The sequence below is a fragment of the Enhydra lutris genome, unplaced genomic scaffold (assembly GCF_002288905.1).
Source record: "Enhydra lutris kenyoni isolate GAN:26980312 unplaced genomic scaffold, ASM228890v2 scaffoldscaffold66, whole genome shotgun sequence".
NCBI lineage: Eukaryota > Metazoa > Chordata > Mammalia > Carnivora > Mustelidae > Enhydra > Enhydra lutris.
Genome location: NW_019154150.1, coordinates 7218556 through 7233238, shown reverse-complemented (window position 1 = coordinate 7233238; position 14683 = coordinate 7218556). Strand labels below are relative to the sequence as shown.

Genomic DNA, 14683 nt, shown 5'->3' with positions numbered 1-14683 from the left:
CACACTCCTCCCGCCTGCAGCCTGACTCCTTCAGCACGGCTCCCACGTAGAGGATTACAGCTGCAAGGACGGGGAGGCTGGGGTTCCACTTAAGGGGTTCCTAGGGAAACAACAGAAGAAACAAAAAACAAGGACACTAGAGGGAACTTGCGCTTACACACCTCCAGAAAACAGTAAACACAATCTAACTCACCAGAAAAATACAAACCCTCTCACTACAGGTCTATTTACCTCAGCTTCTCTTACCCAATACATCATGTCTGCCTTTCAACAACTACAAGGTGTGTTAAAAGGCAAGAAAAAAACCCAGGTTGTTCGTCTTGGTTTGGGTTTTTGGCACTTGGGCCTGTATGTCCTCTGGGGAGTCACCACTGTGTGTTGTAGATCTCCACCTCTCTGCTCATGAGATAAACTAGGGCATGTCGTATATTCCATATGACCCAGGGAGCCCAACGAGGAAACTACCTGTTCATAGACCAGACTGAGTATAACTCACTATTGCTTCTGTAATAAATGACCACAAACTTAGTGACTTCAGACAACACAAATTAAGGGCGCCTTGGTGGCTCAGTTGTTAAGCATCTGCCTTCCACTCAAGTCATGATCCCAGGGTCCTGGGATTGAGCCCCACATCAGGCTCCCTGCTCAACGGGAAGCCTGCTTCTCTGTCTCCCACTCCCCCTGCTTGTGTTCCCTCTCTCACTGTCAAATAAATAAGGTATTTTTTAAAAAGACAACACAAACTAATAATCTTAAGTTCCTGAGATCCTAAGTCCAAAATAAGATTCACTGAGCTACAGTCGAGGTGTTGGTGGAACAGTGTCGCCTCTGTCAACTCTAGGGGAGAATCTGTTTCCTCCCCTTTTCCTATTTCTAGAGGCTGCCTCTTTCCTTGGCTCATGTTCCCGTGGCTCCATCTTCAAAGCCAGCAGGGTTGATGGAGTCGAGTCATTCTCAGGCTGCCATCCATTTCTCCCTTGCCTGTCTCCCTCATTTCACTTTTAAGGCAACCTGTGATTACACAGGGCCCACTGGTAATTTAGGATAAAGTACCTATTTTAAGGTCAGCAGAGTAGCAACCTTAATTCTACCTACAACCCTAATACTCCCACTTTGCAGCCTAATATACTCATGGGACCCGAGGAATAAGACAGAGACATGTTTGGGAGGTCATTATGCTGTTACCACAGAGTAAAATTAAATGTGCTTATGTTCTGTTCTTTTAGGTGCAGTTTATTTTCTATGCTCCAAAGTTAGAAAGTTTTCTTGCTGAGTAAGTATGAGTCTGAAATACTGTCAAAAATTGTGAGATCTACTCTGGGTAATTATGAAAACTCATAAAGCATAATGGGATTAGAGATTAGTGACTGTTCAAGACATGTCATTAGTGCAAATAATGCTGTGTACCTGCACTTCAAACAAAGTCTGTGATGTTTCCAACCAAAAAGGCAGTCTTTGGTCTTAATGAAAGAAAGGAAGCCAAGGCAGATTTTGGTTTTAGAAACAACTGTCACAGTTCACTGCCTCCCTTCCACAGAAGGTCACATCACATCTGCTACTGGAGTTGATAAACCTAAAGACAATTTGAACTCTGTGCGTGCTGGTAGCAGACAGTCTCCAAGGAAGGAAACTGGAGGACACATTGTTTCATCACATGCCTTTTCTTACCTCTTGTAATTTATATGTGTATATACTTACTCAAAAAGTACACTAAATTTTAAAAGAACATATGATGCAGCCCAATCTATTGTGGTGGGTGGTGAAGGTTGAAGGGGTGAAGGTTCTTCTTTATCCCTTTTTCTAGGTTCTGGTAGAAAAAGAAGGCATTGGCCCTCCATACGGGTCCCTTGTCTGGGATCAGGTGCTTACTGGTAACAGAAAAGCCACAAGACTAGAAGCACTAGGGGATTTGACGTAAGACAGACAACAAGATCAAACATCCTAAATGGTCAAAGGCCACCCCAAGATGAAAAAGGGAGGAGACCCAGCTCTGCCATGTTAATGTATTTTGTAAACTGAGTAATATAAAACTGAAGAGAAACACAAACAAAACGCAAGCAAAGCCCAATTATTATAATTCAGAGATGATAACTACTGTAAAAATAATAGTGCATTAACAAGAGCAATCTAAATCCTGTTTATAAAAAAAATTTTTAAAAGACAAGATTTGGCTGGGGGTGGTGTGGTAAAAAAAGTATTAATGTTCCAAATAACTAGAAGAGAGAAAACATAATCCAACCAATTAAAGACAAGAAAAGGAAACAGAGAAGACAAAATATACCAAACAAAATGATCAAAAGATCATATAATTACAATTTTAACAAAGTTGCAAGTGAAACTTTCCTATTCGGTTATCCAAAAAAAAAAAAATCTGACTGGGTCCAGTAACTACATCTAAACACCTATAACTAAGGCAAGCACACAAAATTTAGAAATTTTGCTAATGCATCCAAAAAGAACACAATGGTGGCAATTTTAATAACAAAAGATATTACAAGGTGGAAAAGGAACAGTCATTTCATGTTCACAATAGACATAATTAACATGAATATGAATCACATGACTTCAAAATACATAGAGAGTTAAAAATACAGTAAAACTGAAGAGTAAATTAAACGGTAACAGACGTGAGCCTGTTCACCCGTACCACTTGAGTGTTCATTAGTTGAAAGGGACTAAGCAACTTTTAAACTCGAAGGAAGAGTATCAGGAGCCACAGAACTGACAAAAGACAGGGTCCCTTGTAGGTGGGATGCTAAGGCAGACACTCAGGATGCCTGGACTGATTATCTACACAGGGGAGCCTGGAAGCCAATGGGGACACTGGCTGGCAGTGGCCTGAGGCTCTCTGGTGCACAGGCTCTGGGCAAGCTAAAGCCTGCTCCCTGCAGTTCGTAAGCCAGCCCCGTGTGCCGTGCCGAAGTAAATGCTAAAGCCACCCCAGCACACGAAGCTGCTCCTTTCCCTTTAGACTGCAGCACAACCCAAGCACCAGGCACTGGCCTCTCACTGCAGACATCTATGCGTCCAAGCCCCTAGTGTGAACTCTGTCCTCTCCAACCCAGATGCCAGATTACTGAAAACAGAAGTAAGATTTAACTATGCCCAGTTGATGTATTTAAAATTTATATAATAGGGATCCAGACTATTGATTCATTCCTGGAGCCAGCTTGTTCCAACAAATTTGGAAGACATACAGCATCAACACATTTTCAGATAAATTGTGCATTGTGAGCTACATAATAAAACAGTTGCATCTGACCTTAAAACATGGAAGTAGAAAGAAAATGTTTTAAAAGGCGAACACATTTCAAAAAATTTACGAATAAAACATGAACACATTTCACCACCTCCCCTTTCCTAACCAACTGAATAACATGCCATACATTTCCAAAAATTAACCCGCAAGAAATGACACCTGAAAAGAGATTCCTCACAGACCTGCACCCCTGAAACAAATAATTCGTTATATGTTAATTTAAAAAAAACAAAACAAAAACAAAAACACAAAATTACGATGGGTTTCGCTTGTTTAAAAAAAAAAAGAACTAGGGCAAATCACAACTAATGAAAAACATAGTCCATCCATGGATCAAGTATGGGGCTGACCGCTGTAAGAAAACATTTAAACACGGTCTCACGCATTTAGTCAGAGTGGGTATTTTTTTATTTCCCAAACCACCATTTGTCAAACTGCAGAAACTATAAAGCTGAAGGATAAACAATTCAAATAAGAATTCATACTCCAAGGAAGTAAGAATCTTTCAACTTTTATTTCTAGGATACATTCATCTGGAACCTTTTTGTTGCTTTACAATTTTCCCCCTAAGAGAAATGAATACAATAAAAATATAATCCAACTACCAGCAGTGTTTGTAACCAGAAAAGAATCTAAAATCTCTGGTGTGATAATATAGGATTTTTTTAAAAAATATAAACTTCATACCAGAAATAAAGCCTGAATATTCTCTTTTTCTTTAAAAATATAATTTTTCCTTCTTAGCTCTTCCATGTAAATCTTATAATCAACCATTTAGTTCTACAGTCTATTTTTATACTAGTAATTTTAACACTATAGCAGTTTTTCCCTACTTTGTATCCTGTTCTGTACTGTGAATCAACCAATAATTGCAGAAGTGTTTACAAAGAGAGAAAGAGAGAGATGCCACTAGGTTGTAGCAAGATTCTTCGAGATATACCAATCATTAAAAGAAAAAAAAAATCCCCATTAGCAAACTGAAACCTACTGAACAAACTGCATTTTATCATGTTTATGAAATTAGAAAATGTGTATAAAGCACTTTTGCAAACTTTGTAAAGCTCTAATGGAAACATTTTTAAAATCTGTTTTAACTAGAAAGGCTGCTGACTGGGATAGAGTGTCAGGGACAGAAGGTTCTGTGAAATCTTGTTCTTTTTTTCTGTTAACTACTTACATTTGGGGAAGGAGAGATTATAAACTGCGAAGAAACCGGGGTTATGGGTACAGGAATGTCTCATAAAGACTGATTGGTGTGCAGTGACATATAACTGTTCTTCTTAACTGAGAATAAAAATCAAAGGACATGGGAGTAGACCAATACTTTACACCAGACTGAGAAGTCAAGCTATTTGTCTCCAACTAGGAACAAGAAATAGGAGAAGTGAGGCTTTTCCCCCACTTCTGACTAGCTCCTCCATGCAGAGCTTCATTACTTGCAGTCCTTTTTTAAAAACAGTATTCCAAACCCAAACTTAAATGGTCTGGGAATGGTTTCTTTAGTTCAGGAAAATTATCAAAAAGTCTAATTATAAATATAGGTAACAAAAACCTAAACCAGCGTTGACACCTTCCTACCTCGAGATAAATAACATTGTCCATAACACCTTTTTAGGGTATTCTGTGGAATATAAGAAGTTAAAGGACAAGAAAGTTTGGTAAAAAACATAATCCCAGTGGGGGCTTCCTTGTTTGTTAGAATGCAAAACAGACTAACAGAAAGTTCCTACCATGAGCTACCCTAATGAAACCAGAAACGCTATGAGGACAGCCCCAGCAAGGACGGGCTGCAGAAATCTGGTCATCCGTACCCAGACACAGGCGACCAAAAAACGCATCCACAGTTACCTAAAGGATAAGTGAACTGACCAGAGAGTGGGTCTGCATTACTGTGTAAAAATGTCTTTGAGCGAGTCAGGCATGATGGAAGAGGCTGCCACTTGGGGCTTTGGAGCCTCCTTTCTAACAGTTTCTGAACAATTTTCCCGTGGCTCTCTAGGAGCAGGCCTAGCTTAGCACACAGAATGGGCTAAGTGGCCTTATAACCTCTTTTGCCCCTCTGATGCTCTTACTCTTCTTAGTGCCTTCTTTCCCCAAGAGAATATTCAGGCCAATTTGTTTTTTGTTTTTTTCTGCATTAGTAAGAATAAACTAGCAATTTGGAATACCCCTAACTCTATCTCCTGTTAGTATAGGATACCATGAACAATAAGAATAAGAAGAATGTAGAACTTTAATGCCTTTTACATAAGTGTCAAAAAAGCCTATGTCATAGTTTGATGATTCCACATTAATAAAATTTAGCTATGATATGTAAAAAACTACTTTTGCCAAGGTTTTAACTATTGGACTTTAAACCAATTTCAATATTCCACGGAAAGGTCATTTGTAACATGCCTTCATGTTTTCTATGTACAACAACAAAGTAAGATTTTTTAAATGTACATATATTTTTTAACCAATGCACTCCCTTTTACAATCACACCTCCAGTCCAACATTTAAAATATAAACCCAAAATGTCAATGAAAAGAACAGTGGACCAAATGACAGTATCATTTAAATGTAACAATAATGCAAGAAAATGTGAGCATCAAAACTTAGAAAATAAACATAAACAGATTCATTGGAAATCTGCTCATATGCCTGATGTGTTCAGAAATGAACCGCACACAAAACAAATCCCACTATTAGATAACTCATACCTTTCTCTTTTACTCACTCCATGATGCATGTCTCACTATTTTTACTGAGGTTTATAGAGTGATTAATTATCCTAACAGCAGAGCTTAATATTAAATATACAGCCTATTCCAGAATTGGCATATGTTCCCAACAATTGTTTTGTACGCTCCCTGAATTATAAAATAGTCTAATATTTTAGGAGCATAAAATGAAAGGGTTTAGATTGACTCAGATACATTGTGCATTAAATGTTACTAAGTTAAGACAGTAAGGTGGAAAAAAGAAATAGAAGGGTATAGCAAATTTTCTTTAAACAATTCCCTTACATTAGACAGTACTGTCAATGATATGTATTTATTTTAAATAGGTTATGAAAAAAAGGGAAAAAATTATTATCAGAATTTGTATCAATTTCTTGGAGAGGCTAATAAAACTTGAAATATACATATTTATTTGTATATTTATTTGAATAATCTTTGGTAGCAATTGTGTTTCTTCCACATTATAGGACTTTTCAAAATAAATGTCAAAATTAATTTACTAATCAGCATGAAAGATAAATTATGGTACTATTCTTTTGGTTTTCCTATAAACCTGACATATTAACTTGCACTAATCATGCACTTAAACACAGTTATCTGTTTAACTTATGTACATATAAAATGAGAGACTAATACCAGAAAGAAATTAGACAGTAATGAGAATCAATGACAAAACATAACAATGACAACTGTTCTTAAGTTATTTATTTTTAAATTATAAGATTTACAATGCTTTGATTATGCAAAATAGTATAATGGAAATTAAACCAAACTGATAAACCAAAAGAGAAAGAAAACTTAGTTTTCTTGAATATCAGTACTTAAACCATCATTATAAGTATCTGATGTCCCAACCACGTCTTATGTAGACTTAAGTATAATAATTTCAAACGTTTCACTTGTGGGTTTAATTTCTCATTTTCAACTTTTATGAGCTGAAATGTAATTTATTTCAAATCCTATTATACCTATTATAGTGTTTATACTGCAACAGCAGCATCTCTCAGTGTGCAATCAAATGTGGAACTGGGGCACAGTTTTTAGCTTTCAGCCACAGACAGAAATTATACACTGTGATCAGTATAACAGAGTACATTATATTAACCAGAACATAGAGTTTAGTACACTTATTGCAGGGTTGGTACTTCTTTCCCTTTGAACTGAACCAGCTGAGCTTCTGAGCTGACATATTACTGCTGTGGATAGTAAGACTGCTGTGGGGGCTGAGGGAAGGGGTATGAAGGCTGCTGGGGTCCTGGGTATGGAGCCTGTCCAGGGCTCTGGTGATACACTGGCGGATATGGCATATTATACTGGCCGTATGCGTAAGGATTGTAGCCCATGGGCATGGGCATTTGGCAATACCTGATGAAAAGAAAACAAACAAACAAAAAAAGGAATTGGTAAATCAAATACTGGAAAATGAAATGTAACAATTATTCTAAAACCAAGTTTTTTTCAAGAAAGTCATTTTTCTCTTTCTCAGTCTAGCAGAGAACACTAGGGAGAAAAAAAACAGCTATTTCAAGGTACTTATTAGAAAAAAAGTGTTCCTATCTGTTAATACTTGAGATAAAAGAATATCGAGTATTTAATACTGTAATGGAAATAAGACTAAATATTAAACTATTAACAAGGAATAAAAATGGGAGACCCTTAATTTTAATGTACCAACCTAAGTACCTTCCTGATTCACAAGATTCAATACTCGCTGTAATGCACATAAATTCACCGTTAACAAGGTTTTAATATTTGGAAGACAGAACGTACTTACAAAGCAAAGTCTGGAGCACATCTTAAGAGGTAGTCAAATGTCTGGATTTTTTAAGATTAAAAAGTTATCACAAAGAAAGCTGTTCTTTAAGAAAGCACATGCCGTAATTAGAGTCGTGTTCAACAGTCTGTCAGAATACCAATATTTCAAAGTACAGGTACATAAGCAAGGCCTTATCAGTCTTGCTAAGTTCGGAAAAGGCGCCTATCTGTTTATCACCAAAATAAAGACGACCAAGGAAACACATTCCACATCCCATACAGAAGAGATTTAAGATGAACCCAGCATGTAAAAACTAAAAACATAAATAAGCCTGGGAAATAGCCATTCAATTGCTCAAATAAGTGCCTGTAAAATTATTTTCCTTTCTGTGTAAGCTGACAATGCAGATTATTCCTTCATGACACCTCCATTAGAGAAGGGGTAACCCTGTTTTTAAAAGTCTAACCAGAGCTAGAAACATTAGCCAATTCATTCAGATATTCAGTTGCAGCCTTACCCGGGATATCCTGGATAGGTAGGATATGGGGGTCCCTGGGCCTGTGGAGGAGGAGCTGCTGAACCAGGAGTGTGTGACGGAGCTGGCGGGGCGGTGCCTGTCCCCACTGGAGCTGGAGCAGTAGCAGGAGGAGCTCGATTTGCTGGAAGCACAGGAGGTGGAGGCCGGGCTGGAGGTTGGGGCTTAGCAGGCTATAAGAAAAAGTCAACATTGACTACAAAATGTTTTATGTTGCTGTCAAATTACTGTCAGTTAAAATAAGTGAGGGTATATGGGAAACTCTAGAATCCAACCAAATATATTTCTAATTTCCATTTTTAAATGTTGACTTGTTGCTCTAGAAATGTAACAAGTTGAGGAATAATTCTCCAATTTCTGGAAACTGCACAGCAGTAGCTAATGCTACTGTTCTAATGTTCCTAATGCCTAATCATTTCTGTAGCTCATTACTGCTCCCATCAATGGTTAGACATTTGAGATGGGAGGAAGGAGCAAGTCAGGTACGGTTTATTACTATAATCTCCTCCTAGCCACATTTTTTATGCAAACATTTTCAAACACTCAAAAACTTAAAAGAATAGTATAATAAATATAATATTTACCAATTAAATTCAGTAACTATTAACATTTGGTCATGTTTGCTTTATCTATAGCTATATCCATATATTTATCTACCTAAATGTTTGCGGAACCATGTGAAAGTAAGTTGCAAACTTCATGACAATAGCCCTAAAGACTGCAGCATACAAGTCCTAATATTCTCCTACATAATCAAAATACCATTTCACGCTAAGAAAATGAACAGTTACTTCCTAATGTCATTGAGTATCCACTCCACATTCAATTTTTCCTATTTATCACCAAAAAAAAGCTCTTAAAGGAATTTTTATAAACCAAGATCCAATCGAGGTTCATGTACTACATGATTATTATGAATCTTTCCTCTTTTAAACCAGAATGTCCCACACCTATTTTTTTTCTTTCCATGACATTCACTTTTAGAAAAGACAAAGTCTCAGAATGCCCCAGTTCTGGATTTGTCCAATTATTTCCTAATGGCACAATTTAACTTCTTATTTTGTAACACTGTATTTGCTATAAACTGAGAGGTGGTTCTAAAGGCCTGATGAGATTCAAGTTGAACCTTTCTGGCAAGAATTCATGAGTGATGCTGAATCCCTTATATTGCAAAACATCAAAAGGTTGGTCAATCTGATGAAAACTGGTAACCATCAGATCTTTACAATGTAAAGCCTGTTTCATCCTTCACGGCAAGCAAGCACTAATGTAAAACTTCCATTTACAAACTGTGGTTGCTTACTGACCGGCATGGTTCTTGGTGCTGGCGTTGGAGGAGCTGGCGCATGTCCCCCAGCTGGGGAAGACTGATATGCAGGTGTAGGAATTGACGGAGCACTAGGTTCCCTGGCAATGCTTTGTTGCAAGTCCCTTATTAAAGACAGAAGTGTTAGGAATTAACACAATTTTAAAAAACAACATCTATAAAATACCAGATCTTTTTTTTTCATAGTTTTTTTAAATTTAAACTCAATTAATTAACATATAGCGTATTACTACCATCAGGGGAAGAGTTCAGTGATTCATCAACCTTATACAACATCCAGTGCTCATTATATCATGTGCCCTCCTTAATGCCCATCACAAATTACCACATCCTCCCAACCCCCTCTCCCGACCAGCAACCCTCAGTTTGTTTCCTATGATTAAGAGTCTCTTCTTTGGGGAGGGTATGTTCTATGGTGAGTGCTGTGAAATGTGCAAGCCGGATGATTCACAGACATGTACCCCTGGGGCAAATAACAGATTACATGTTAATTTAAAAAAAAAAAAAAAAGTCCCTTGTGGTTTGTTTCCCTCTCTGATTTCATCTTGTTTTATTTTTCCCTCCCTTCCCCTATACTCCTTTGTTTTGTTTCTTAAATTCCACGTATGAGTGAGATCATATGATATATGACAACTGTCTTTCTGACTGATTTATTTCACTCTGCGTCATACCCTCTTAGTTCCATCCACGCCATTGCAAACACCAACATTTCAATTTTTGATGGCTGAGTAGTAGTCCACTGTAGACAGACCACATCTTTATCCATTCATCTGTTGATGGACATCTGGGCTCTTTCCATAGTTTGGCTATGGTGGACATTGCTGCTATAAACACTGGGGTGCAGGTGCCCCTTCAGATCACTACATTTGTACCTCTGGGGTAAGGGTCATAAGGTGCTCTATTTTCAACTTTTTGAGGAGCCTCCTTATTGTTTTCCAGAGTGGCTGTATGAGTCTGCATTCACATGCATCCTCACCAACATCTGTTATTTCCTGATTGTTAATTTTAGTCATGACTGGTGTGAGATGAATACCAGATCTTTTTAAATTTTTTCTTCTCTTCATATAGGAAACAGAATATAGACTCAAAACAATGATGGTATTTTAAAATATACTACATTTCTGTTCTTGACTAGAACGAACTCAAATCTTTTTTCCTACTATTTAAAAAAATAAAATTAGTTCTTTTTCTATTTCTGAAGACAAGGAAAAGATCAGAGATCACAGTTACAGCTAGAGTAAGGAACATGTCAAACTTGGTAGGCAGTCCTAAAAGACTGCCCACTCACTATTAAGAAGTCACCCCTAGGGCGCCTGGGAGGCTCAGTGGGTTAAGCCGCTGCCTTCGGCTCAGGTCATGATCTCAGAGTCCTGGGATCGAGCCCCACATCGGGCTCCCTGCTGAGCAGAGAGCCCGATTTCTCCCCTCTCTCTGCCCGCCTCTCTGCCTGCTTGTGATCTCTCTGTCAAATAAATAAATAAAAATCTTTAAAAAAAAAAAAAAAAAAGAAGTCACCCCTAGATGGAAACTCCTAATATACTGGCCTATCTAAAAGTTATCAGAATACCACAACTGCACACAGTCAGCCAGGTGTTTCATACCAGTGTTTTAGGAAACAAAACAAGTGAGAAATCAAACCATTATGCAAATTTCTTGGTGAAAATTTTCTGAAGATATTCAAAGAAATGCAGCACTGAGATATTTTATGTTAAAAGATAACCCTAACATCTATAACTAAGGTAAATGCATTACAGACTGTTAAAAGGACTATTAAAATAGAGTATTAAATTTTAGGAAAATAATTTAAAGTCCCCTCCAACAGTAAACTGAAATTCATCCCAAAATCTCAATAACCAAAACCCTAAGGTAAAATGCACTCTATGAAACACATGGTATTGACCAACTTCTATCTGAACTGAGTCATATACACAAAAAAGTAAATATGGCAAGCCCCAACATGTTTGCAACAGCACCTGATGTCCTGACGTAACAATTAACTGCAACTCCCAAAGTCCCCCCCCGGACCACACTTTTACTACCAAAAAAGGGTCCCAGTTAGAAGATAAATTCGTCACTCTCTATATAAAGAAAGTTAATACACACTCATCAAGAAACCAAAAATACAGAGCAGCTGGGTGGCCCAGTCGGTTAAGCATCTGCCTTCGGGGCTCAGGTCATGATCCCAAGGTCCTGGGATCCAGCCCAGCATCAGGCTCTCCACTCAGTGGCAAATCTGTTTTTCCCCCAACCCTCTCTCTCCCTCTGTGATCTCTCTCTCTCTCGCTTGCTCAAATAAATAAAATCTTTAAAAAAAAAAAAAAAGGGAGGCAAAAATAATTCTTAACATTTGTAAGTTTGTAATAACTGCTTACAACATAAATTAGAAGTTTTTAATCAATATTAAAATTCAAAAAGTTCCGATTTTTTTGAAATATTTGTGTGTATATTTCATATATACAAATATGTTTAATCATATTCAATATGTAATACTTCACTTATTATAATGGTTTATATAATTATAATCGATCAGATACTTGAGTATATTACAAATGCAATATCTAACATATGTAATTATATTATAAAGCCTTAACATAATACTTTTCTTTATCTTTGATAAACTCCAGAGATAGCTGCAATAAATAACACACTTACAGGACAACAGAGAATTTCCTAGCCACTTAGTAATAATTATATAACTCAGAGCTATTAAATCATGAGACTAATAACATAAAAAAGCAAAAACATATGAAATAAAACCCCACCAGTATTTCACTGCCAACAACCATCATTACTGACATTATAATGTTTCAAATCACTAGTGAAAAGAAGGTAAAGTTCAGAGAAAAATATTTATTCTTTTGCACACTGAATATAAAGAAGACATATTAGTCATGAGGAAAATGAAAATTAAAACCACAATGAAATAACACTACACATCTACCAAAACAGGCAACTCTCATACACAGCTGGAAGAAATATAAATTAGTACAACCACTTTGGAAAACCAAAAGCTTCAACTAAAGCTCCATATGCATACACCCTCTCACCTAGCAATTTCACTATTAGATATATATCCAATAGTACTGCATGTATTTGCTCACCAAAAGCAGGACCTAGAACTAGCCCATATGACTATTAAACACCTGAAATGGGGCTAGTGTGAACTGAGATGTGCTGTAAGCGGAAATTACACACCAAATCTTTTAAGACTTACTCTGAAAAAAGCAGTATGTCATACATATTTTTTATGATTATGTTTAAATTATAATATTTTGGATATACCAGCCTAAACAAAATGTATTTTGGGGTTTTTTTTGTGAGTTTTTTTTTTTTTTTAAGATTTTATTTATTTATTTGATAGAGAGAGAGCGCGCACATGAGCAGGGGGAGTAGCAGAGGGAAAGGGAGACTGAGAGGGAGAAGCAGGTTCTCTGCCAAGCAGGGAGCCCAATGCAGGGCTTGATCCTGGAACCCCTGGATCATGACCTGAGCTGAAGGCAAACACTTAACAAACTGAGCTACCCAGGCATCCCAACAAAATACATTTTTGAAAATTTAAATTTTAAAATGTGGCTACTGGAAATTTTAAATTGCATACATGGCTACATAGTACTTTCACCATACAGACAAAGCTTTATTTCACTAGCCCTGGACATCTGGTTTGCTTCTATTCTTTTACTGCTACCAGCAAAACTGGGGAATCAGATTTTAGAACATTCATCCTCACACTCATCATAATACAATGGCTAAAACTACATACTACTCAAACACCCAACAGAATATGTATGTAACTTATAGCACATTTACACAATGAAATGCACCCAAATGTGAAAATTAAAGATCTACAACTACACACAACTATACGGATGAGTCTCACAAACACAATGCTACCTGTAAACCAGGTACCAAAGAGTGCATGTGACTCCAGATACACAGTGCAAAACAGGAGAAACTAGTCCACACTCTCACAGTAAGGATAATGGCTGCTCTGGGAAAGTGGTTAACAACTGAGTAGATGTGTGGATGAGGCTTCTGTGGTGCTATGTCCTGTGAACTGACCAAAGTGTTCAGTGCATGACTACATTGTTTGTGAAGATTCAGTAAGATGTACACTTATGTATACTTTCTCAAAAGATTTTACTTAGGGGTTCCTGGGTGGCTCAGTGGGTTAAAGCCTCTGCCTTCAGCTCAGGTCATGATCCCAGGGTCCTGGGATCCAGCCCCACATCGGGCTCTCTGCTCAGCGGGGAGCCTGCTTCTCCCTCTCTCTCTCTCTGCCTGCCTCTCTGCCTACTTGTGATCTCTCTGTCAAATAAATAAATAAAATCTTTAAAAAAAAAAAAAGACTTTATTTATCTATTTGGGAGATAAAATAAAATAAATTTTATTTATCTACTTGAGCAACAGAGGAAGAGAGAGATGCAGATGCCCTGCTGAGCAGGGAGCTGACCTGGGCCTCGATCCCAAGACCCTGGGATCACAACCTGAGCTGAAGGCAGGCGCTCAACCCACTGAGCCACCCAGGCACCCTTTATGTATACTTCTGTTGTGCTTTTATTTTATAATCAGTAAATATGTTTGAAGAAATTTAGGACCCTGGTATTAAAAGTGATTTTAACAAAATAAACCCTCAGATTTTTAAAAGCTAATGTTATGTCTATTTGGCCTACCTTTTTTTTTTTTTTAAGATTTTATTTATTTATTTGACAGAGAGAGACACAGCAAAAGAGGGAACACAAGCAGGGGGAGTAGGAGAGGGAGAAGCAGAATTCCCGCCTAGGACAGAGCCCAATTCGGGGTTCAATCCCAGGATCCTGGGATCATGACTTGAGCCAAAGGCAGATGCTTAACCAGTGAGCCACCCAGGCGCCCCTGGCCTACTTTTCCATCCTTCATTTACCTTTTAATCATCAAGCTAAAATTACCTGACAAGTTGATGAATGTTTCAGAACTGATTTTGTTCATAGTATAAATATAGAAATACACATGCAAATAGTAACAAGCCTAATTTTCAAGCTAGATATTTGAAATATGAATATCTGAAAACAAGAATATCCCCAAATGTCTTGCTAAGCCATGAAC

General features: G+C 37.4%; 1 protein-coding gene across 2 annotated transcripts in view; it reads right to left on the bottom strand.

Moving 5' to 3' along the window:
• Window positions 1-3754: 3754 nt before the first annotated feature.
• LOC111159033 (programmed cell death 6 interacting protein) overlaps window positions 3755-14683 on the bottom strand; it is a 78089-nt gene continuing 67160 nt past the window's right edge. For both annotated transcript variants that reach the window (XM_022521390.1, XM_022521389.1), the window contains exons 16-18: window positions 9582-9705; window positions 8257-8447; window positions 3755-7348 (exon numbers count right to left, since the gene is read on the bottom strand). In XM_022521390.1, the coding sequence (XP_022377098.1) occupies window positions 7174-7348; window positions 8257-8447; window positions 9582-9705 (490 nt within the window). In that variant the 3' untranslated portion in view covers window positions 3755-7173. The remainder of the gene's footprint in view (window positions 7349-8256; window positions 8448-9581; window positions 9706-14683) is intronic.